Raw genomic sequence first — 26,941 nt, forward strand, 5'->3', positions numbered from 1 at the left:
GAGGAACTGGAAGCCTGGCCTTTAGTGTGGAGCCTTCCCCACTGCTCCTCTGTGACGACCTGGATGTGTCTGACTCTGACAGCATACTAAAGGAACCATCCGCACACCCACAACCAGCTCTACAGGACGCAGACCTGCTGGCAAGATTTAAAACAATGCTGCAATCCGAGCTTTCTGCAGCCACATCTAAACTGACTGCCCACCTAACCAAGGAAATCAGGGAGCTAGGTAACCGCACCAACGTCCTGGAGGACAAAATGGATGCTGCTGCTGTGGTGATTGAAAACTATGAGCAGGATCTCACTGACCTGCATAAGGAACTTGAAGACGCCCTACTGAAGCTGGAGAAATTTGAAAACAGGTCCCGCCGAGATAACCTGTGTCTGCTGGGTCTGTCCGAGTCCATTGAGGATCTCACCTCCACTGCCACGGCTCTTTCAGGAATTAGTGCCAGCCATTCCTATTGAGTGTTTGGAATTTGACCGCATCTACCGAGCCTTAGAGCCCAAGAAGCCGAAAGGTCCCCCTAGAGACATCATTATAAAGTTCACCTCCTATCGCATAAAGGAGACACTTCTGCGGGCAGCTCGAGACCATCAAGATCTCTTCTTCCAGGGTCACCCATACCAACTCTTTGAGGACCTGGCAACCTCCACCATCCAGAGGCGGTGCCAGATGAAACTCTACACCTCAGCCCTTCTGAAGCCCTACACCTCAGCCATTCTGAATCAACACATTAAATACCAATGGGGCTTTCCGTTTAAGCTCACCTTCACCCACCAGGGCTGGAGCCACACCGTCTACAATCCAAAGTCAACCTTGGAAGTACTGCGCTTTCTGTCCCCAGGGACACTACCTGCAGCCCCGCACAATACCCCAGTCTCCTTCCAACCAACTGGGTCGCATATGGGAAAAAGTTGGAAGCTGAAAATGCTCCCTCCCTCACAATCAGGATCCTTGCACTATGATCCAGGCTGAATCATGAGATATGGGTAAACCTTGTTTCCTTCTGCTATACGGCTTGACCAGCTAGTCAAGAACCCTTTGACCTCACCAACATGGTGGTCTTGACTGCCCTTTGTTGGACGCCATGTCCTTTTATTTGTTAATCTTCTCATCTCTGACTGGAGCTCTGCCCTGGCTGATAGGCATGACGGCGTTTGACATCTCCCACAGAGGAGTCACTCTCTGCATAGTGGATGGATCATTATGGTTTGAGGACTTGAACTGTTCCTCACCTTAAAAAAGGTGGACTGTCCCTCCTTTGTGCCTTCAGAGATTCTCCCCTCCCTTGTAACTACCACACACCATGTTCAGACCCTGGTAACCAAGAAGATGCATTATATGCACGGATTTATTTCTCTGCTGCTATGGTGATGTTAAGGGATCATGCCCCCCTTTTTTTATGTTAAATGTGTGATGTTTATATGTTTGATGTTCATGATTGGCCTGTCCAAACCCCCCCCCCCCCACCCAGCCGACCGGTGAAGCTGGTTGTTCTTCTGGTTGGACAGGTCTGTAACTCAAGGTGGGCCTCTCCTTTTTGATAAGGTGGCAGAAGCCTTTAATCATAATTTACAGGTTACCATTATGTAGGGCTTATTCTACAGCCCACGCCACTCAGTTACTGTAATATTTAATGTCTTTTGATTGTGTTTTTTCCTGCCCACTGACCCTTCACCCCCCTTCCTCTTCTCCCCTTCTCCACCCACGTAACCCCCCCCCCCCCCCCGGCATCCTGGAGAGCGGCCCATCCTCTCTCCTTGATACTTTACTGTTCCCTATAGCGCAGCCATTTGTTTGCTGGTTGGGCTACCCCCCATGTGTATCCTACCTGTTGGAATGCATATTCCACATGTTGTGGTTTTGTTGCACTTTGTGCTTAAGCACTATTCTTCTCTTCTAACCTCTCTTTCCTTCTGCTCTTTTTCTTCCCTTTCATAACTTTTGATGCCCGGACCTCTGCTCATTGCTTATTACTGCAGCCCACACCCTTAAGTTCAGCACTTTCAAAACATTTATGCTTTTATTCCCCTGCTAAACGAACTAAAGTGTGTCATCTTCTTAAATCTCAAGTGGACATAGTATGCTTGCAGGAGACAAGGTTTTCTCAGTTCTCCACCCACAGATATCTTTCCCCTCACTACCCGACCTTTTTCTCTGCATCCACTCCTGAGAAACAGGACACCATATCTGAGTGTTGATTGCTTTCAGGCGTAATGTACTTTTTACTTACTCCTGAGAAATTGCTGACCCCACAGGTAGATACTTACATTTGCAGGGTACCGGATATTATGCTCCAAATAGGTTCAACACAGATTTTTCTCTCATTTACAACAGGCTGTCTCACAAAATCAGAAAGGTATTCTTCTTCTCATAGGAGACAGAAGAAATGAGCGTGATATTTCAGACAGGTGCTACCTGAGTGGGGTAACTCCCCCCTTTGACACCATATCTGTAACGACTATGTACTCTCTTCTACAGAGCTCTGTATTCATGGGATTATACCTTTCATTCGCACCCGCACCACAGTTTATGTAGACGTGATCATATCTTTATTAATCTCCGACACCTTCCACTGGTGGACAAGATTTTCATCTCAGCTTCTATCTGGTTGATTCAGGACCCCCCTGGTTCTGATAGTGAACCTGGTGGATCTCCCTCGACCTACTTATCATAGGAGTCTGAATGAATCCCTGCTTACCACCGAAGCTTCCCATCTCCAGATACAATCCCATATCCAGTCTTATTTCTCAGACAATTTGGGTTCAGTGACCTATTCCTATGGGAGGCTCATAAGGCCACTATTAGGGTTCATTTGATCCAAATTGCTTTGTACCGAAAGTGGGCTAGGGAAAAGGAGGATGTGAGAATTGACCTCTCTTCTGGTTCAGGAAAACAAAGCCTGGAAGGCACGACCCACCATAGCCAACCATAAGGTACGTGATACTCTAGCCACTGAACTTAACCTCCTTGCTACTGAGTGGGCTGAAAAGGCCCTGCGCCAGACCAGGCATAAAATTTTACACGAATAGTAACAAACCTGGATCGATTCTAGCCAGGAAGCTCAATTCAGTGGGCAGCACACAAAAGCCCATCCAGCTAAACAACAGGGGTCAAGATGACAATCCTGCCCAAAGTCCTCTATTTCATCTGGACCCTGGCAGCACACATTTCTTCCATGTTAAATGGCACCTCTGACATCCCATTGTGGGTGTTCCAAGAATGACCTAATTGTGCTCCGATTTCTCTGCAAGCGCTGCTCTGGCTACCCCACACTAAACCCTCTTACGCTCCATTGCCTGAAACTGTGGGATTCAGTGCGATATTCAGGAAATCTAATGTCCCCTTTTCTGCCTCTTCTACCAATCATCAATAATCCTCTGTTCTTGCCAAGATTGGAACAACCAAGGGCATTCCCCTGGTGGACCTCTCATGGCTTCACAAGGGTACATCATTTCTTAACCATGCGTTCATTCCCACTGTGGGAGGCCCTTCAGGAGACACACGAGATTTCTAGGCAAGAGTACTTCCATTTTCTGCAATTGCATTTTCTACAATCTTGTCCCTCCGGCATACCTCCACCTACCCCTTTCATAAGACATCTTTTAAGCACACCTGTCAACATTGCCCAGGGTCCCCTGGCCTTATTTATTCACTTTACGCCTCTCTTAATTGTAGATCGGTGGTACTGTGTCCCGGCTAGAATTGCCCATGCTTTTCCTGGCAGCAGTGATGGAAGTTATAGGGGGTGTGGTCAGTGTGGGAATGTTCTGCATACATGGTGGTCATGCCTACATCTGATTGGTTTCTGGTCCAGGGTCTTTGGCCTACTGCAGACAATATTCCATGTGACTATCTGTAAGGATGCCCAGCTGGCCCTTTTACATTGCCCCATAACGGGCCTTTTCGCATCTCAGTAACCGTTCACTAACCGTTCTGTATCTGCCATCCCTCTCTGCCAATCCCTCCACTGGCTTCCCGTTGCCCAACGGATAAAATTCAAAACACTAACAATAACGTATAAAGCCATTTATAACTCTGCCCCAAATTACATCACCGATCTTGTCTCTAAATATCACCCAAACCATACTCTCTGCTCCTTGCAGGACCTCCTACTCTCTAGCTCCCTTGTCTCCTCCTCCCATGCTCGTCTCCAGGACTTCTCCAGAGCTGCCCCCATCTATCAGACTATCGCCTACTCTGCTCACTTTTAGGCAATCTCTGAAAACCTATCTCTTCAGGGAAGCCTATCCTATCTTTAGCTAATACTGGAATCTTCTACTCTTCCAACCAGTCCATCCCCACACAGTTACTACCTTTTGTACCACTAGCCCCTCCCTCCTAGATTGTAAGCTCCAAGGAGCAGGGCCCTCCTATCCCTCTTGTATTGAACTGTATTGTTGCTGTATTGTCGCCCGTTATATTGTAAAGCGCTGAGCAAACTGTTGGTGCTATATAAATCCTGTATAACAATAATAATCTCAACAGAAATCGGCCTCGTACCTTTTTATCTCAGCTAAGCAAACTATTGCCCATGACTGGAAGGCTCAATCTGTTGCTTTCCAAGAGGTAAAGGCCCGCATGACCGCTGATAATCAATGAGCAGATGTCTAGCATATTGAAGGATTCGCATGCAAACTTTTTGATAGTCTGGGAGCCGTGGATAGGCTACTCCTTCCCATCCGACTAGTTATGGTTGACTATAATCCTAGCTCCTACAGATCCCATGTCCATGGCACTTGCCCCTTTCTGGGGTTTCTTCCTCCTTCTCCCGCTCTATCCTCTTTGCTTTCTTGCTTCTCTGTCCATTTCTTTCCTGTTACAATTTTTATTAAGGAGTGCTGTCCTCTAGGGGACGATGAGGTTTTGTTTGTGTTATCTGATTTTTTTTATATTGGGCCCTTTCTGGCCCTGGTAATGGTTCATTGTTTTAGTATTCATTTATGTACACACTCTACCATATAAGCCTGCTTGATGTCGCCCCGCATGGGCAAACCTTTGCTTGTTATAACCTTGTCATATAAACATTGAAACGGAAATTTAAACCAACATCACTGGGATTTCCAATTTAACCACAAAGTATTGCCATAACATTGTTAAACGGTGTACCTTCTCTGATGTAGGAGCATATGCCGAGAATTAAGTTATTGGGGTTCAGAATGGATTATGGCTTTGAATGACAGTTAACATTTCCAATATGGAGCTCCTTCAGATCTGCCAAAGTCCAGCATTGTTTTTAAACAATCTGTGGCTGCCCAGTAGCAGCTAGAAGATATTCAGTTTTGCTGGGTTTTTTATTTTTAAACACAAGTGGAACTATATGCACACGTGTTCCTTACAAGGATATTCTGTCAACACAACTCATTCCACAAATACTATTGTGCTCGTCTATGCACAGCTTTATATCACAGTAGGCTGTACATTTAGAATTGATTCTGAAATATATGAAACAATTACAAAGTGCTAGGTTACCTCAGGTGCGAATAAGGTGTCATATGTAGGGTTGTATTCTATTTCCTTAACATGTGGGTCAAGATGGACTCCGATATCAACAGTTTCCTGAAACAAAAAAGATGCAAGACATTTAGATATTTATTCAGTGTAGTGATACCAACATAAAATGCGTAGATCCTGTTAATGAGGGTTTCAATCAGATCTATTAAAATATATCCTTTTATAACCGCAAGCACAGTTCAAAGCTAATTTAAGTAACCATAGAGCATATGTATGTATTCTGGGTACTTTCAAACTGTGCATAATGGGCTTTCTAAACAATAACAAACAAATGTTATAATAGCAGTCTTAAGATGTTCTTCTAACTCAAACGAAAGGCTTGTTACCTTTTCCAGATGGATTGGCTAGAAACCACTGTAAAAAGGTAAAGCATATTTTCTGTTTAAATTATTGTTGTTAAGTTTTTCAAATATAAAGGTAAAATGACTGAATATTTTTTTCAGTTTCAGTGATTTTTAATACATTTGGTAGTGCATATATTCTTTTTAAATAAACATACTTTAAAAAAAAGATCCGCTTGATGCAAATACCATCAATGTTATTTTTTTTTTCAGTTTCAGTGCGTAGCTTATAAATATGTGCATATGTAGCATCTGTAAAAAAAAATGTTTACCTTCAAAAGTCTAACTTATAGTCCCTGAGCTCAGAGGTCTTTTTTTTTTTTCTTTACAACAAAATGTGATATAGTCAAATTCTTACAAAGTGGTAATTATAAACACATGTGAAATAATATATTAAATCACAATCAGTGAAACAAAAGTCCAGTAAAATAAAGTTCCAGCTCTTCCTCCATTTGTTTAATGTGTCCACAACAACTTGGAAGCTCATAGGATATATTGACCACTTAATTTTAAGTACCGGTAGGTCAAGAACACTTTTCCCCAAAGGGATAACTATGCTCAATGTGATGTACACCTCTTCTTTAAATCCAAACGGATCCTGTACCAGTTTATCACTCCGCTCTCCTTCTATTTAATCCTTCGCACAGAGTACATAATAAAAAGAAAAATATCTCCATAGTGCAATATCTTTAACACCAATATCATAGACTATATTGGTATTGTACTCACTTTTAAACTAAATGAAAGTATTTAATGAATTTACTTCTGAGTCAAACGGGCATCCTTATGGGCTCTTTCATAGACCTGGGTTCTCTCCATCAATACTTCTACATCCACACAAGGACCTCTTTACTCTACTTCAGATCAGGAGGATTCCCAATCAAAATATTTTACACACACACACACACACACACACACACACACACACACACACACACACACATATGACCTCCTTAACCAATAAGTGAATCAAAACTACATTCCACTTAAGAGTGTTGTATCTTTAAACCAGACACCAATTGTATATGTAAAGGGTCACCAAGAGTTATTGACCTCCTTTAATAATAAAGTGTGTCATAAGGACATTCAAGAGCACTGGTTGTTGGCCAATTCAGGGTATTGCTAGCAAAGTTTATTATAAGAGTTCGATCTTTGTGCTCTCTCTACTTGGATACAACAGCTCTTCTTTCAGTTGGCTGGCATGTTTTTTCTCTTGGTAGAGGTCAACCAATGGGGAAAGGACAGATGAAGAAAAGTAACGTGAATGGAGATAAGGTGGATTTTTACAGCCCTTGCAGTTGCCATCTAAGGATTCCTAGAAAGTTGTGACATGAGAAAGCGAGCAACAAGTGTACAACCACATTCAGGCACATTTACTGGGATAGCAAGAGGAAAGCCATGGGCCACATTAAAGTAGACACTGAAAAAACAACAAAGCATATCCCACCTAAAATACCCTATCGTTTAAAGAAAAAAAAAAGAAAAAAAAAAGGCAAAAAAAAAAGAGCAAAGATTACAAATGTTTTGAAGAAGTGTATGTTTACTACCATCCCTTGTTAAACCAGCACCATATTACCAGGGCTGTAGATAAAGTTTTTCTTCTGGGGGGGGTTTCACCTCGCAGCTGAGCTGCATTTTTACCACAGATGGAAGGGAGAAAGGGGTGGGTGGAAGGGAGAAAAGGAAGGGAGAAAGGAAGGAGGGGTGGAAGGAAGGGAGGGAGGGGTGGAAGGAAGGGAGGGAGGGGTGGAAGGAAGGAAGGGAGGGAGGGAGGAGTGGAAGGAAGGGAGGGGTGGAAGGAAGGAAGGGAGGGAGGGAGGGGTGGAAGGAAGGAAGGGAGGGAGGGAGGGGTGGAAGGAAGGAAGGGAGGGAGGGAGGGGTGGAAGGAAAGAAGGCAGGGAGGGGTGGAAGGAAGGAAGGGAGGGAGGGGTGGAAGGAAGGAAGGGAGGGAGGGGTGGAAGGAAGGAAGGGAGGGAGGGGTGGAAGGAAGGAAAGGAGGGAGGGGTGGAAGGAAGGGAGGGAGGGGTGGAAGGAAGGAAGGGAGGGAGGGGTGGGTGGAAGGAAGGGAGGGAGGGGTGGAAGGAAGGGAGGGAGGGGTGGGTGTAAGGAAGGGAGGGCAGGGAGGGAGGAGTGGAAGGAAGGGAGGGGTGGAAGGAAGGAAGGGAGGGGTGGAAGGAAGGAAGGGAGGGGTGGAAGGAAGGAAGGGAGGGAGGGGTGGAAGGAAAGAAGGCAGGGAGGGGTGGAAGGAAGGAAGGGAGGGAGGGGTGGAAGGAAGGAAGGGAGGGAGGGGTGGAAGGAAGGAAGGGAGGGAGGGGTGGAAGGAAGGGAGGGAGGGAGGGGTGGAAGGAAGGGAGGGAGGGAGGGGTGGAAGGAAGGGAGGGAGGGAGGGGTGGAAGGAAGGGAGGGAGGGAGGGGTGGAAGGAAGGGAGGGAGGGAGGGGTGGAAGGAAGGGAGGGAGGGAGGGGTGGAAGGAAGGGAGGGAGGGAGGGGTGGAAGGAAGGGAGGGAGGGAGGGGTGGGTGGAAGGAAGGAGGGCAGGGAGGGGTGGAAGGAAGGAGGGCAGGGAGGGGTGGAAGGAAGGAGGGCAGGGAGGGGTGGAAGGAAGGAGGGCAGGGAGGGGTGGGTGGAAGGAAGGAAGGAAGGCAGGGAGGGGTGGGTGGAAGGAAGGAAGGCAGGGAGGGGTGGGTGGAAGGAAGGCAGGGAGGGGTGGGTGGAAGGAAGGAAAGCAGGGAGGGGTGGGTGGAAGGAAGGAAAGCAGGGAGGAGTGGGTGGAAGGAAGGAAAGCAGGGAGGAGTGGGAGGAAGGAAGGAAGGAAGGCAGGGAGGGGTGGGTGGAAGGAAGGAAGGCAGGGAGGGGTGGGTGGAAGGAAGGAAGGCAGGGAGGGGTGGGTGGAAGGGTGGAAGGGAGGGAGGGAGGAAGGGGTGGGTGGAAGGAAGGAAGGGGTGGAAGGAAGTGGGGGTGGGTGGAAGGAAGGGGTGGAAGGAAGTGGGGGTGAGTGGAAGGAAGGGAGGAAGGAAAGAAGAAAGGGGTGGGTGGATGTAAGGAAGGTTAGGTTGGACTCACCATGACTTAGTCACATGCATCCGAGCTGTCGGCTACTGTGTTCACTTTACCGCCCACGCATGCTGTGCAGCTGCATGGACTGGAGTGTGGGCGGGCACAGGGGGATGCAAAGCAGATCCAGCCTCACTCCCCTCTTCTCCTATTGGTGCAGAGGATGGAGGGAGGGGCTGGGCAGTGCAAAAAACACAGCGGTGTTGGGAGCGAGGGGGGGTCCAGAAAGAAAATTGAACCATCAGGTATGTTCTGTACAGCGGTAAGGGCGGTGATAAGAAGCATTCTCCTGTATGGCTTTCAATAAAGCAGCTGGAAACCGCAGGAGGGAGAGGAGGAGGGAGAGGAGGAGAAGCAGCTTCCAGCTGCTTTATTGAAAGCCATACAGGAGATCGCTGCTTGTCACTGTGTGCTGTCCATAGTATCATTTGCATGGGTGTTTGAGGAGCGATAAAAACTCCCTTCAAATGCCTGCTTTCAATGCCAGTGTGAACTAGGCCTTAAAATAACCTTTAAAGGAGGCACAGTCTTATTGCAATGGAATTGGATTTTTCTAATAAAAGAGGACATCCTGATGGCTGCAATAAACACTTCATACCTACCTTTGGGAACTAAGGTTATACAAATAACCCAGATATTTCCCCAGCAACATTAGAAAGGAGGAGGAAGAACAGCACAGCGCTCACAGATGCATGGATTCACTTAAAAATTTGGACTTCCCTTTACAGCCACAGAAGCTTAAACCTCAGTTTGATCTGCAGTTGTCACAGTACTGAATATGTAATCAGTTATGACACCATTCATTTGATGGCTTGACAGTTCAGCTGAGAGCATATCTTTGACACTTACTTACAGTATTTCTTTGAATGCAACTGTTTTGTGAAACAGTTAAATCAGTGGATTTAGTTCTGTCTCAACTTTATGGTACCCTACACCACTGTTCAAACTGGCAAGACAATATAGGAGGGTCCTGAGATTCTGGAAAAAGCAGGTCTTTAGCAATCCCAGTGAGCACTACCCACATCGGACCACTAAGTGCCTTCCACAATTTGGTCCTCTCAATCTGTATTGTGGGCCAGACAGACACTTTATAATCCCGGACCTTAGTTCCAGGTCCACAGCAAAAGTTATTTACATCACCACGTATAGCAAGTCCTAATAAATATTGTCCAGTTATGTTAGTCTAGGTTAACGTGGCTCTTTGTTACTTGCATTTTGACAAAATTAGCCTCTTCATTATTTTGATAACGCCTACCAAACATCTGCTTATTCACAAAAGGCTTATCAAGGAAAAGGGATGGTTTCCAGCTATGTTGTTATATAGCTATTAACTAACAGGAACTCTCCAGAAGACAATTCAACTACTGACTTCCTGAAATAGGTCACCTGTACTACACCTAGGACTGTTCTTTGCTATTGAACTAATCCGCACGTTCCTAACCCCAGAAACCACTAAACAGCTCATCCACTCTCTCATCATATCACGACTCGACTACTGCAACTCCCTCCTCACTGGCCTGCCTCGCCACTGGCTATCCCCGCTTCAGTCGATCCTGAATACGGCTGCCGGACTCATTCACCTTTCCAACCGCTCTGTCTCCGCCACCCCCCTCTGCCAATCCCTCCACTGGCTTCCGATTGCGCAACGGATCAAATTCAAAATCCTAACGCTGACGTACAAAGCTGTCCACCATACTGCCCCGAACTACATCACTGACCTAATATCCAAGTACCGCCCAGCACGCACACTCCGCTCTTCACAAGACCTCCTTCTCTCTAGTTCCCTGGTCTCCTCCTCCCATGCCCGCCTCCAGGACTTCTCCAGGGTGTCACTCATCCTCTGGAACTCCCTGCCCCAACCCATCAGATTATCACCTACTCTCCTCTCCTTTAGGCGCACCCTGAAAACCCATCTCTTCAGGGATGCCTACCCCACCCCCTGCTAACTTGCCGACCTCCTCCACTCTTCCTACCACTCCATCCCCCACAGCCATCTCCTCCTGTGCCACCATCCCCTCCCTCCTAGATTGTAAGCTTGAAAGAGCAGGGCCCTCAATCCCCTCATGTTTTGCATTGTATTGGTATTGTTCTGTCACATGTTCTGTCCCCCTTTGTAATGTACAGCGCTGAGCGAACTATTGGCGCTTTATAAATACTGTATAATAATAATAATAATAATAATAATAATAATTGAACTAGTACTCATTTACTAATTTTTAAAGACGACACCATTGCTCTATTCCAGTCCAGATATGGAGGCCCAGTGTGTTGTCAGGCTAGATTTTTTTTTTTTACACTAAACTCAACAGCCTACCTAATGTTTTCTTGAGTTAAAGATGTGCTACCCCTCTCCAACAAATTCCCCTCAGCCCCCTGTACATTTGTGGTCTTTCATTTTCTAGACAGCAAATTGGGAGGATCTTCCTATGCGTTCTGCCATCCACCAGAGAGCCAGTAGGAAGTGTCCACATTACGCAGACAGTGGCATGAAGGCAGTGGGGACCTCATGACAAGAGAACAAGTTGGCAGCAGGCACAGAATGCAGTACTGGATCACCAGTCCCCCCTCCGGCAACAGGTACCAGTCAGGGACATGTGCTGACAAATTCAGGTGATGACATTATTTTTAAGGGCTTTAAATAAATAAAATGTTTGTAAATACGTGATTTGGGAGGGTTACATTTGCTCAGAGATGGGGATTTAACAATCGTGAGTGCTGATGCCACTGGCAAACAATTCTATAAATCTCAAGTGACAAAGTAGAATCAAAGAAAAAAAAAACTCCCTTACATGTGCTAAAAAAAAAAAAAAAAAAAAAATTACATATATGTAATGGTTTTATTTAGTGATAATATATAAAATGCACACATATATTGCAATAGCTAACAATCCCTATGGTGTATTTACAGAAATAAGGAGTTACAGGGGTAGCTCTGCACAAAAGCAGTGTGTGGCATTCCCCATTTTTGTGACAAATTATTTCCTTGGTAACTTCTAATATCCTTGTAAAACACACTAGGGAGAGGTTATAAACTGTGTATAAAGACTATGCAAATTAATATTAATCAGCAAATATTTACTGGTTAGCCAAAGCTCAAGTGTGCCAAAAAGAAAGGAACTGAAAAAAAGGATTCTTTAGTGTGGATGATAATGACTAATTAACTGGAGGCAGATAATTACAAGTGAACAGACAGCCACTTGAGTTCAGTGTATTATTATAGCCAGGATTCAAAAGAAAACAAATGTAAAATTTCATACTACTTAATTGCATTTAACCAGGGAACATGTATTTACTGGGTTAGCCAACTCAAAAGCATGTGTGGATTATAGGTATGAATAGCTGCTTTATGAAACAATCTATCAAGACTTCATGCGGTCCACAAGCTTGGCATTTACCATTTAATAGAACAAAGTCAAACCTATTAAAAAAAAAAAAGGAATGCTCAAGGTGGTTCTAAGGACTCAAAGTTTTTAACCTTCATGCAGTGTATGCATGAAAGTAAAGTAAAAACCTTCTGTGTGTGGCAGTCCCCCAAACACTTATCTGAGCACCATCCCAATCCAGAGATGTCCACGTGAGCCTCGGTTCTCTGGGGGTCCTCGCTTCTGTTTGGCTGAGGCATCAGCGGAAGCCATTGGCTCCAATGCTGCCAATCACAGCCAGTGAACCAATCAGGAGAGGAAGGGGCGGGGCCAAGCAACAGCTGTGTGTGTGAATGGACATGCAGAGCCATGGCTTGGGAGCATGCCTGCTCAGTTGCCCCCATAGCAAGCTGCTCGCTATGGGGGCACCTGACCGAAGGGAGAGGCCAGGAGCGCCAACAGGGGACCCGAGAAGAGGAAGATCCGGGCCACTCTGTGCAAAACCACTGCACACAGCAGGTAAGTAAGACATGTTTGTTATTTGCAAAAAAAAGGAGCAACACAAGACTTTAGTATCACTTTAAGAGTTATAATTAAATTTATTGTCAACTGTTGGTCAATTTTGCATCACCAAAAAAGGTAATTTAAGATGAGACTATTACATTCACACAGTTTTTTTTTTTTTTTTTAAGATTAATACTAAACAAAGTTTTTTAAAAGAACAATCTCTCAAACCTTGTTGATATGCCCTGTAAGAAAACTACCCTAATCAGGAGTACAATGCAGCACAATGGTCACTAGCCAGTTTTCAGTAATATGCTACCATATCACTGCAGTACTACAAGATGCACAAGAGGAGAAGCAAATATCACCAAGCTCATGGTTGGTACAAAATATGTTATGCAAATATTCCTGTAGGGTGCAGGATGACGCTCAACTGAGCCCAGTGTTAATACAATGGGTTTAAAGTGATTCTAAAGGGTTTTTTTTTTTTTAAAGAAAAAATAACAAACATGTCTATACTTACCTGCTATGTGCAGTGGTTTTGCACAGAGCAGCCTGAATCCTGCTCTTCTCAGGTCCCCCCCGCAGGCTCTCTTGGCCCCTCCCTCCTGTAAGGTGCCCCTACAGCAAGCAACTTGCTATGGGGGCACCTGCTGCTCCATGTGTCCATTCACACACACAGCCGCAGCTTGGCCCCACCCCCTCTCTTCTCATTGGCTCACTGGCTGTAATTGACAGCAGCGGCAGCCAATGGTTCCAGCTTCTGTCTCTGCCAATGAGGAGTCGTCTCGTGATAGCCAAGACTCCAGTGCATATCGTTGGATTGAGAGGGGGCCTAGGTGAGTATTGGGGGGGGGGGGATGCTGCACACAGAAGGTTTTTACCTTCATACATAGAATGCATGAAGGTAAAAAAACCTTCAGCCTTTAGAACCACTTTAAGTATGTGTCCTGATGCTCCAGCCACCACACCTGATGTGTTTTCCCCCGCCCATCAGGGGGCTTTGTGACCAAACTCAGGTGGGTGGGGCAAAATGAGTCAGGGGCTGAGGCCACACACTTCAATCCATTGTAGTAGCACCAGGCTCGGTTGAGCAGCGTTCTGCACCCTATATGTCAGCACTCTTGGAATAGTGAAATATTTCAGCCTTTGCTTGGAGCGGCGCTAAGCCCTTCATGCAACTTTTAATGTTTATTTTCCTTTTCATAAACTAAGGAAGAATCCTTTGAATAAGCATGTACATATTAAACCTTTTCATAGGTTCAGAGAAACTTTGTAATGGTGTCCAGAGCTCAGCAATGAATCTCTCAAAATAAACACGAGAGCTACTACAATAATCTCCCTGAATACAAATCTAGCTGAAGTTCTTTTTACAGGAAAAGTGCTGGTTAAATATGAAAGCACAACGGGGAGATATAAAACAGCTTGACCAGTTTGTCCTGCAGCTCAACACTGCCATTCTTCTACCAACCGAAGAAAGAAAAAGGTGTCCCTAGGACTCAAAATTCATCAAATGTCAGGTATACAATACATGTACTCCATGGCGAAGAATTATCAGCCTCGACAAAGTGAAAAGCTGTTAACTGCTGAGCGTGGGAGACCAGCTTTTAACTTAGCAGCATGTTTCCAAGGTGACAAATTAAAATTACACCGTTCTATCAAGAACATTTTTCCATTGCAAAAAAAGCTTTTAAAAGCATTTATCTAAAACATAAAAAAGAAAAAAAACCTTACCAGTGGCATTCAACAGTGTTTTCCATGTCATTATGCATATGACCCTTTATAAAAGCAAGTGTTAACCCACTAATGAAGTCACCAAATTTTATACATCTCTTGACACGGACCACCTAACTATATTTAAACCTTCTTCAATCAACCCTTTAGGCCCTATGTACATGGGACACTTCTGATAGATGGAAACTGACTTCTGGAAAACGTAGGTTAAAAAACGTCTGTTTAGCCGCGTTTGCATAACGCGTTTATGCGCATTTATGTGCATTTAGAAGCGTTTTTTAAAGATAAGCACAGGAGAACCTCCCAAATGCCCAGAATGCATTGAAAAGTGGTAAATTATTACCTATTTCAGACTGTTTGAGAAATACAGAGAGTAGAAGCAGAGACAGCAGTATGTGTTGACATTAGCTTAGGTGTGAGTTGCTCATTAACATTTCTTTTGTTTTCAAGGGTGGGAAAGGTTTCTGGTAGAGTGAGTCATTAAGGCCACCTGGCAGGGGGTCTTCATGAGGAATTTGAGGTGTGAATGGTCATTAACATATCTTTTGTTTCCAAGAGTGGGAGAGGTCTTTGGTGTGAATTGGCCATTACAATGTGTGACAAGTTTGGTAGGAACATCCTGTTTTCAGTGTTTTGGCCATCTGAGTACCTTGAAAACGCTTTGCATACATTTTTCATAATGAAAAAAGCCTCTGGGCAGCATTGGGAACTGAAAGAGTTAAAAAAAAATTCAGACGCAAACCCTTCTAAACGCGATTTGCTGTGTTTACAAGCGTTTTGCGTTTGAAACGCTGATAAAATCAACTGCTGAACGCAAGTTTTCTGCGTTTATAAAAACGACTGTAAACTCAAATGCCTGTAAACGACTGTAAATGAAGATGTGTATATGGACACATAGGAAAACATTAGGGTGAGTTCAGGGGCTGCTGAAAAAAAAAACTGCTAAACGTGATTTTATCAGCTGCAATGTACATGAGCCCTTAAAGTATATGTTTAAAATGTCAAAAATACTTGCTGATATCAGCTTTGGGTGGGATTTATTCTTTGCTAAAGTGAACTAAAACTCTGGTTTAAAAAAAATCTATTTTAAGTCAAATTTCACCCAAAAGGGGAAGTTCTGTTTTTCTGCCTACTCCCTCTACCACTTTTGGACACTCCTTTTTTTTGGGGGGGGGAGCAGGTACTTAGTTTTCACAGGTACCCGTTCCCACTTACGCCCGTAGCCGCCGACGTTTAATTTTTGGGGGGTAAGAATGAAGCTCCTCTTTAAGTATGTATTCTTAAAGCAGATGTTTACCCATGACCGTTTATTAATTATTGTTCTTTAACAAAAGAATATTCCACATCATTATGCTACCAAAATTAGTGTGTGCTGTAATTTACCTCAAGCATTGCTCTGGTTTCTTCTTGCTGGAGGCCACCATTTTTTTGAAGCCCAAATCAGTCACTTCCTTATTGGAAACTCTCCCCCTATACTGAGTCTCAAAAACTATATGTCACGTTCTGTAATTAAACCACTTGCCTACCAGGAAATTTCACCCTCTTCCTGCCCAGGCCAATTTTCAGCTTTCAGTGCTGTTGCACTTTAAATGACAATTGCGCGGTCATGCAACATTATACCCATATTAGATTTTTATCTTTTTTCACACAAATAGAGATTTCTTTTGGTGGCATTTACTCGCCACTGGGGTTTTTATTTTTTGCACTATAAACAAAAAAAGATTTTTCAAATAGGTAAGTTTTCTCCTTCACTGATGTGCATTGATGAAGCTGCACTGATAGGTGGCACTGATAGACAGCACTGATGGGAATTGAGGAGGAGGCACTGATTATGCACTAATATGGAGCAATGATGAGCACTTACGGGTGGCACTGCTGGGCACTGATAATCATGGCACCAATAATCAGTGCCCTGATTATCAGTCCAGATCTCCTCTGTCACATTTGCCTGTTATCGGCAGTACTTTCCTGTGACAGCGTGAGGAAAGTGCTGCCGATAACCGGAAACTAAATTACTTTGTGATCTGCTGTATCACATGGTAAAAGGCCACTGTGATTGCCCTTTTACCTTGTCATGTGACCAGCTGTCCATAGGATACAGCGATCACCAACAGCGCCGGGTGCGTACCGCTGGGGGCGCGTTTTAGGAGGACATCTACGGGTGCCCTCCCAGAACTGGACAACCGCGCTGTAGCCGTCTTTCAGCTATAGCGCAGTTGGCAAACGGTTAAAGACGTGCACATTTCCAGCCTTGATTGTATGTTTCAATGTTAGAGAGGAAGGCTGACAGAAGCTTTATAGTGCTGATGATCAAAGGCTGCTGATGAGGGAGAAAGAAGAGGCTATTAGGGAGATAAGACACTATCCTTGTAGGTTCAAGCCCTGGGACACACTGTGCAACTTATCATGGTACTTGCAACACAAAGTTGCAAGACAAGTCAAAATACATTAATTTCAATGGGTGCCATCTTAATCAATGCGACTCAAATTGCAACGATAAAAAAAACAAAAAAAAACAAAAAAAAAAAACAGTTCCTGCATTACATTTCAGAGACTTCAGTGTCATAGACTGCAATGTTAAATCACAAAAGTCACAAGGAAATCACAAGCAGGTCACACGACTTTGGGGTCGCAGCCAATGCTGTATTTACGTTTTGTGCTGCCCTAGGCAACACAAAAAAAAATATGACGCCCCCCTCCCCGACTCACAATCACAGCTCTTCGGAATCCCAGCTCTTTTCCTGGAGTCTCATGGCCACTCCTCTGGCTTCCCTCACTCCACTCTTCCGCCTGCCAGCCAGCCTCGGTGCCCCTCGGAGCCTTGTTGACTGTAAAGTCAGAAGTTTTTTTCTATGCAATAAGGTAAAAAAACCTTCTGCATGCAGCATTTCCTGCACCTGCCCCTAAATACATACCTGAGCCCAATCTTGATCCAACGATGTGCAAGAGAGCTGAGTCTCTCCCGCTCCTCATTGACTCCGATACAGCAGCAGGAGCCACTGGTTGCTCTTGGCAAAACCATTGCACGGAGCAGGTAAGTATAACATCTTAGTTATTTTAATTTAAAAAAAATAAAGCATTACAAATCACTTTAAGATCCACTTTAACTCTGAAAAATATCTTCTATTGTTCTCAGGCCGCTACAAATGCCTGTTTTTGATACTGTGATCTGACCTCCTGTAGAAGGGTGGCTATGTTTGTTCTTAATGGGCCCATTGCAAATAGAAGCATAGCCATCCTCTCTTGCTCACTCCTGGGATAGGCTAGGGACTATGGGATTTGTAGTGCAGTGAACATGACTGTAACAAATGTGAACTATTCGTTCCAAACAAACAGAAGTGAGGGTGAAAAGGAGAGATTCAGAAGCTCACAAAAGGAAATGATAAAGGAGGCAGAAAAACACTAAGAAACAAGTTTCAGGTAAAATAGATTGCAGGACAATTAAATAGTGGATGTGTATTGATTAGTATAGGAGAAAACGTTTTGAAGGCTTCAGAAGTATTAAAAAGGATATCCTCTTTTCATTTAATGAAAATCCACTTTATACCTTGTCCTTTCATGAAGATTTGAGCCTGCAATTGGAAATACCAAAAGTATCTGTGGTTGCAAAATGTCACTCTTAATTAGAGACCTTTTTCTTTTCTCTGAAGGTCATGCAACCACTGATGTTCAGAGATTTTAGCAAGAGACTAATAAAAGAAGAATGTACAATGTCAATCCACTACAATAATTTTAAAAAATATATGCACAGAGGACTTATAATTTTCTCTCCTTCTGCAACATTAACCACAAAGCTTTTCAGCAAATATTCAGTGAAACTGCTATCCTAGCAGTGCCGTTATATTTTTGTTGGCACACTGTAAATCTGAAAAGCTGACTGCCAGCTGTCAGATGAAAGCGATCCAGAGGATGTGCAGCTGCTGGTTCGCTTCCACACACCCGTTACTGCAGGACTGTCTGCTGTGCTGCCATGCTTTCCAATCTCTGCAGGCCTATTGGCAGAACCGGGACCAGCATGACTGGTAGAGGTCAGAGAAACCAGTAAGCGTCCATTCACTGGTTTCCCCTTCCTGTTACTGACCCAATGGAGGTTCATTGGAAGACAAGGAAGACATCAAGGTTCTTTTAGACCCCTGATGTCATTTTGTCCCCTATGTGATTTAAAAAAAAAAAAAAAAGAAAGAAAAATTAAAAAAAAAACCTTAGTTATCATAACTGGTAACTCTAGGAGTCTTCCAGGACAGCACCTGGAGAGAATGTAGCTCCACCCAGTTTTCTAGAAACCACTGCGGTGCCAATCTTTAAAAGGAAGGATATTTCCACTATGGCCTTAGTTACAGAAGAGTATCTAAGCCCATGCTGGAAAATAGAACAAACACCAACCAGATAACAATAAGGATGGGTAATATCTGCTGTCCTGAAACACTCTTAGAAAAACCATTACTGGTAAGTGTAACTAAGGTTTTCCCCAATTGTCTTTCAGGACAGCACCTGGAGAAGGTAAATAAGTACTTACCCTAGGGTGGGACAACAGCCTGGAAGACCTTTCTGCCCAAAGACTGCTCTGTGGCCAACAGCAAGTCCACCTATAATGCCAGATGAATGTAAAAAAACCTGGCCATGTTGCTGCCAGCCCATTCTGCCCAGGAGGTTGCCACTACACAGGTTGAATGAGCAGCAATACACACAGAGGTCTCTATCCCAGAAGCTGCATAGGCCTCCTTAATGGCCAGTCTTAGCCACCTGCCCAGGGTACTCTTAGAGGCTTTGAATTCTTTCTGAACTCCTGAAAAAAGAACAAAGAACAGACTTTCCTAAAGTCTTTTGAGACCTCAAGATACTGAATCAAACATCTTCTCACATCCAGGATATGAAAAATGCCTCTTCAAAGGGCTCAAACGTTTACTTACTAAGACCCTGCAACACAAGTTCAATTTAGGAAAAAACTTCAAAAAGGCACTGGCCCGGACCTGGCCAGGGCTGTAAAGAACCTTGTGATTATCCTTTCAAGGAAACAGTTAAAAGGAGATATATTTTTTCTGTAGGTCACAGAAGTGCAGTTTATTCTGCACTCCTGAATTCCTGTGACCCATTGCTCATATCACTCAGCCGATCCAGGCTCTGAAAAGCCCCCAACTATATGGTTGGGACCAGCAACTGGTTCAGCCTTTCAACGATCCGCAGAGACCCTGAGCCAGCCCCTCCCACCCGTTCCACACCCCAGGGCTCCAGTGAGCACTGGAGGGGCAGAGCAGAGAGCTGGAGACTGACAGTCACGGCTCTCTGCTCTGAGTAGAGAGAAGTGAGCGATCAGCGGTGTTTGATTGCCAAGTTCTCACTACAGAGCTTGAGAGCATTGAATCACCTAGGCGAGCATAATTTCTTTTTTTTTTCAAAGTAAATACTTCTTTTTAAGTTGTTACTAAACCCACAACAGTCTGTTTATGCAAAATCAGTCTGTATATGCAGTAAAGCATGCTCACTGCGGAACTTAAGGGGGTAATCCTCTGCATTGTGTACAAAGGATGTTTGATCCGGTCTTCTCTTATCCTCAAGAGGGTGCATGTAATCAGTACAGGGCCAATCAGCACTGTCCAAACAGAGGGTCAGGGGTTATGCAATCTCATAGGGCAGTGAGAGGAGAGTGAAAACTCCTCCTGCAAGCTTTAACCAGTGCTCAGCTGGACACTGATAGAAATCACAAGACTGTTGTAACTGCTGATGAGAAAAAGTATTTAGCAGTTTATATTTACTAAAATAAGTGCAGTTCCATGTTCTGTGTACTGTGGGAGACCAGATATTGTGAATGCAGGGTCATGAGTTTAGTAACATTTTAAATAATGCTACTTGAGATATTAATGTACTATTTGCTAAACCCTTATCCATACCATCATGGAGAAACTCCAGAATAGAAAAAGTATCTTTAGGAATAAAACCCTTAGATGTACACCGTGAATTGAAGCACTTCCAAGTCTTGAAAAAGTTCTCTTAATCATCTTTTTGTTAGCCAGTAAGGTTGAACCAGGCGTACTAGACAAGCATTTTCTCCTCAGAAGCCAGGCCCACTAACCTGAGGTGACTCACTCTCGGATGAGATAGGGGCTCCTGAACCAGATGATCCTCCCTCAATCGTAACATCCAAGGAGTTTCCAATGAGAGATTCAGATGGGTCAAAAACCATGGCCTCTTGAGCCAAAAAGGTGCTACAAGGATTAAGTTTGTGGATTCTTCCTGAAACTTTGAGGGCCAGAGGAATCAACTGGAATGGGGGGAAAGTGTAACACAAATGGTAAGCTCAGGTATGGGCCAAAGCATCCAGAGCTACCACCTGATCTTCTCTGCAAAGGGAAAAATTAACTTAAACCTTTGCATTCAATCGACTTGTAAACAGGTCGATCTTCGGAACTCCAACTGTATGCAATCATTAGGATACCTTCCTGGTTCAGGATCCATTCAGACTTCAGAACCCTTCTTTTGCTCCAGAAGTCTACTATTTGATTTTGACTCACTTTCAGATGGATCGCAAATAGAGAGGCCAAATTCTGTTCTGCTCAGTACAGAATCTAACATCAGGGCCAAGAGGACCATGCTCCTGGTTACCTTTGCTTTGAAATGATGGCCACCCCTGTAGCATTGTCCAATAGATGCTGGACATGCTGACCCTGGATGGACTGCTAGAAAACCAAACTTAATCGTCTTTAGCGCTCTCCAATAGGAAGATCCCCCGGCTATCTGACCCTCGAGATGGCTCTTTATCCCCAGGCATTTGTGTTGGTAGTTAGCCTCTTGGCCAATGCGAAGTTAAACAGCGATCCCCTCCATCAGGTTGGCCTGATTTTGCCACCACCATAGCGCCCCCTTTACTTGATGGGCTTTTCAAACTACTCTTGGTGATTCCAATTCTGAAAAATAGAATCTTATTTCCTGGGAAGGAGCCAGGTTTGATTTCTCCAGGTTAAGAAGACCTCAAGACCTTCCAGGTGCTTCTGTGTCTTATGTAAATTTGCCACTAGCTGATTTCTGGAATTGGCAAACAACAGATTGTCGAGGTATGGTACAATTGACATCCCCTCCATTCTCCGGGGCCCTAAGGCCTATGCCATCAGCTTGGTGAAGTCTGGAGACAGAGTGGCGAAACAAGAACCAGTCAAGGCCCCGCAGCCTGCCACACCCCAAATAGAAGCCTCAGATCTCCTCTGCAAATACTCTTGCCAAGCTGAAATGAGAGAAGGTGGCTCCGGGACACCCCCACCTATTAGGAAGGGGGGTGCTGGGATGGTCCCCAGCAGAAAGCAAAAAGGAACGGCATTAGCACCCCAGCACATGGGGAGAATGTAGTGCTATTCCAGTTCCCACCAAAAAGGAGGAACCAGGCTGTTGTCCCACCCTAGGGTAAGTAATTGTTTACCTTTTCCAGGTGCTATCCTGAAAGATGATTGGGGAAAATCTTAGCTAGACTTACCAGTAATAGTATCTCTACGAGTCTTTCAGGACAGTGGCTTTTACCCCCCCTATTTGTTGCTATTTGTGTTCTGTGGTACTGGAGGTACTCTTCTACAACTGAAGCCATGGTGGAAATATCCTGCCATTTAAAGACTGGTATCACAGTGTTCCCTGGGAAAAGGGAGTGGAGCTAAGCTCTTTTCCAGTGCTGTCCTGAAAAAAAAAAAACTGGGGAAATTGAAGTTACACCCAAGCAATTAAAATCCCCACTATTTAATTTTCTAGTGTGTCTGCTTTCTGAAGATAGATATTATTTATATTTAGTGGTTTTATGTAATCTTCAGGCCTGAAATTATTTTTTTTAAACAAAGAAAAATGCAAAAATGGCCCTGGCAACAAAAAGGTTAAAGCCCACCTAAAGGCTCCTGTATAGCAATCTTAACAAGTCTTTGTAGAGGAGTCATAGGAAACAGCAAGTCTCAAATACATTTACTATGTGATGCGGGAGCCTCAAAGAAACTTTACTTCCCTTGGCTCTGCTAAATCCTCCTTTTTTTGTACCTCATATCACCCAACACCACCCCCGCTTCGCCCCCAGAGATATCACAACCAAAATAGAAGGGTTACAGCAGTCCAGGCAGTTATGCCAATCCAGAAAGCTGTGGGCAGGGCTAGGTGTAGCCATCTGACTGACAAACAGAGTAAGGCGTTGCACACACGTTACCATTTTTCACAGTAAATATATTTCTAAAAGGTGCTATTGACATGAAACTTTCATCATGTCAGTAAAAACCCATACATGCAAAGAAACCAAAACAAAAGTTCAGAAATTAAGTTATGTGTAATAAAATGGAAAAAGTATTGAACACATTAAGAAAGGGAATTAGAAAGCAATCCTGCCCCTTGTCAGTGGAAATTAGTATCAGCTGGTTCAGTCTCAACTGATGGCCTATAGAAGGTTGTCTCATTACCAAGGTCTCACACAAGAAACATCTCATGATGGGTAAAAGAAAAGAGCTCTCTCAAGATCTTCACAACCTTATTGTTGCAAAACATACTGATGGCATTGGTTACAGAAGGATTTCTAAACTTCTGAATGTTCCAGTGAACACTATTGGGGCCACAATCCAGAAGTGGAAAGAACATAATTTCACCATAAACCAGCCACAACCAGATGCCCCTCGCAAGATTTTTGTGAAAAGAATTATCAGAAGTGTTGTCCAAGAGCCAAGGACCACTTGTGGAGAGCTTCAAAAAGACCTAGAATTAGCAGGTACAAAGGTTTCAAAGAACACAATAATACACTCAACCGCCATGGCCTGTATGCACTCTCGCCAAGCAGGACTCCATTGCTGAAGATAAAAGGATATTGAAGCTCGTTGAAAATTTGCTGCACAACATTTAGACAAGCCTGTGAAATACTGGGAGAATATAGTCTGGTCAAATGAGAGCAACATTTAACTCTTTAGATGCCATAATTCACACCATGCTTGGAGGTCAAATGGCACTGCACATCACCCCAAAAACACCATATCAACAGTGAAGTTTGGAGGTGGGAACATCATGGTGTGGGGCTGTTTTTCAGCATACAGTACTGGCAAACATATCACTGAAGGAAGGATGAATGGAAAAATGTACCAAGACATTCTTAATAAAAATATGCTGCCAAGTACCAGGATGATGAAACAAGGGTGGACATTTCAGCAAGACAATGATCCCAAGCACAAAGCCAAGGAAACTCTCAATTGGTTTCAAAGAAAGAAAAAGCTGCTAGAATGGCCCAGCCAATCACCTAACTTGAATCCAATAAAAAGTCTATGGAAAGAACGTAAAAGCATTTAATAAATTTTAGTTAGTGTGTTCAAAACTTTTTCCCTTTTGTTATTCCATTTTGTTACACAGAACTTAATTTCTAAACTTCTTTGATTTTGGTTTCTTTGTATGTATGAATTGCATGGGTTGTTACCAACATGTGGTCAATAGCACCTTTAAAAATATATTTACTGAGAAAAATGGTGATATGTTCAATACTTATTTTACACACACAAATATACATATATAAAATTTGTGATTCGTGGTCTCTGTGAACAGGCTATATGCCTTTATTAAATCATCCCAAATGAATGGTTTCCCAAGGGAGAAGCAACACTGAGGCAGGTCTTCACAGTAGTGACCACTGTCTTTGGCTTATCACAGTGATCACATGATCGGGAGCCAGTCACACACCCACCCCCTGACACCCAATCGTTTGGTAATGAACTCAGTGTTGGGATCACATGATCGAGCACGCTTTTAGCACAAACACAGGAGCACATACTGTATACGTGGCTCCCAAGAATGTAGCCCACTTCCTGAATGCCACACACTATATTGCCAAAAGTATTAGGACGCCTGCCTTTCCATGCACATGAACTTTAATGGAATCTCAGTCTTAGTCCGTAGGGTTCAATATTGAGTTGGCCCACCCTTTCCAGCTATAACAGCTTCAACTCTTCTGGGAAGGCTGTCCACAAGGTTTACGAGTGTGTCTATGGGAATGTTTGACCATTCTTACAGAAGCACATTTGTGAGGTAGCGTACTGATGTCGGATGAGAAGGCCTGGCTCACAGTCTCCACTGTAATTAATCCCAAAGGTGTTCTATCGAGTTGAGACCAGGCCAGTCAAGTTCCTCCACCCCAAACTCACTCATCCATGTCTTTATGGACCTTGCTTTGTGCACTGGTGCGCAGTCATGTTGGAACAGGGAGGGGCCATAGCCAAAACTGTTCCTGCAAAGTTGGTAGAATGAAATTGCCCAAAATGGCTTGGTATTCTGACACCTTAACAGTTCCTTTCACTAGAAACTAAGGGGACAAGCCCAACCACTGAAAAACAGCCCCACACCATAATCCCCCCTCCACCAAACTTTACATTTGGCACAATGCAGTCAGGCAAGTACTGTTCTCCTGGCAACTACCAAACTCAGACAGGTCCGTTGAATTGCAAGACAGAGAAACGTGATTCGTCACTTCAGAGAACACGTCTCCATTGCTCTAGAGTCCAGTGGTGGTGTGCTTTGCATCACCGACATCACTCTATGCACTGTTGTTGTGCTAATCTGAAGGCCACAGGGTAATCTCTGTCATTGTACGTGGCCTACAACTTTGTTGCTGAGTACAACTGAGTTGCTGTTCCCAGTTGCTTTCACTTTGTTATAATACCACTAACAATTGACCCTGGAATATTTAGTAGCAAGGAAATTTCACATTTAGACTTATTGCACAGGTGGCAACTGGTGTGATGTACACACACGCACACACTTTCCCTGAAAATAAGACAGTGTCTTATATTAATTTTAGGTTAAAAAAATGCCCTAGGGCTTATTTTCAGGTACAGTGGGGATCGAAAGTTTGGGCACCCCAGCTAAAAATTTGTATTAATGTGCATAAAGAAGCCAAGGAAAGATGGAAAAATCTCCAAAAGGCATCAAATTACAGATTAGACATTTTTATAATATGTCAACAAAAGTTAGATTTTATTTCCATCATTTACACTTTCAAAATAACAGAAAACAAAAAAATGGCGTCTGCAAAGGTTTGGGCACCCTGCAGAATTTATAGCATGCACTGCCCCCTTTGCAAAGCTGAGACCTGCCAGTGTCATGGATTGTTCTCAATCATCGTATGGGCATACCAGGTGATGTCAATCTCAAAGGTTTTAAATGCCCAGACTCATCTGACCTTGCCCCAACAATGAGCACCATGGGTTCTTCTAAGCAGTTGTCTAGAAAACTGAAACTGAAAATAGTTGATGCTCACAAAGCTGGAGAAGGCTATAAGAAGATAGCAAAGCGTTTTCAGATGTCAATATCCTCTGTTCGGAATGTAATTAAGAAATGGCAGTCATCAGGAACAGTGGAAGTTAAAGCAAGATCTGGAAGACCAAGAAAAATATCAGACAGGACAGCTCGCAGGATTGTGAGAAAAACAATTCAAAACCCACGTTTGACTGCACGATCCCTCCAGAAAGATCTGGCAGACACTGGAGTTGTGGTACACTATTCCACTATAAAGAGATACTTGTACAAATATGGTCTTCATGGAAGAGTCATCAGAAGAAAACCTCTTCTACGTCCTCACCACAAAAATCATCGTTTGAACTTTGCAAATGAACATATAGACAAGCCTGATGCATTTTGGAAACAAGTTCTGTGGACCGATGAGGTTAAAATTGAACTTTTTGGCCGGAATGAGCAAAGATACGTTTGGAGAAGAAGGGGCACAGAATTTAATGAAAAGAACCTCTGTCCAACTGTTAAGCATGGGGTTGGATCAATCATGCTTTGGGGTTGTGTTGCAGCCAGTGGCACAGGGAACATCTCACGAGTAGAAGGAAAAATGGATTCAATAAAATTTCAGCAAATTTTGGATGGTAACTTGATGCCATCTGTGAAAAAGCTGAAGTTAAAGAGAGGATGGCTTCTACAAATGGATAATGATCCTAAACACACCTCGAAATCCACGGGGGATTACATCAAGAGGCGTAAACTGAAGGTTTTGCCATGGCCTTCACAATCTCCTGACCTCAACATAATTGAAAATCTATGGATAGACATTAAAAGAGCAGTGCGTGACAGACAGCCCAGAAATCTCAAAGAACTGGAAGACTTTTGTAAGGAAGAATGGGCAAAGATACCTCAAACAAGAATTGAAAGACTCTTGGCTGGCTACAAAAAGCGTTTACAAGCTGTGATACTTGCCAAAGGGGGCAGTACAAGATATTAACTCTGCAGGGTGCCCAAACTTTTGCAGACGCCATTTTTTTGTTTTCTGTTATTTTGAAAGTGTAAATGATGGAAATAAAATCTAACTTTTGTTGACATATTATAAGAATGTCTAATCTGTAATTTGATGCCTTTTGGAGATTTTTCCATCTTTCCTTGGCTTCTTTATGCACATTAATACAAATTTTTAGCTGGGGTGCCAAAACTTTCGATCCCCACTGTA

The 26,941-nt window shown here is 43.7% G+C and overlaps 1 protein-coding gene across 1 annotated transcript in view; it reads right to left on the reverse strand.

Moving 5' to 3' along the window:
* Positions 1–26,941, reverse strand: part of CDC40 (cell division cycle 40) — a 98,197-nt gene that overhangs the window by 60,298 nt on the left and 10,958 nt on the right. The window contains exon 2 of the mRNA XM_089664662.1: positions 5,476–5,562. Within this exon, the coding sequence (XP_089520788.1) occupies positions 5,476–5,562 (87 nt within the window). The remainder of the gene's footprint in view (positions 1–5,475; positions 5,563–26,941) is intronic.

The sequence above is a fragment of the Staurois parvus genome, unplaced genomic scaffold, assembly GCF_062004578.1.
Source record: "Staurois parvus isolate SC_StPar_1 unplaced genomic scaffold, SC_StPar_1.0 ptg000048l, whole genome shotgun sequence".
Classification (NCBI taxonomy): Eukaryota; Metazoa; Chordata; class Amphibia; order Anura; family Ranidae; genus Staurois; species Staurois parvus.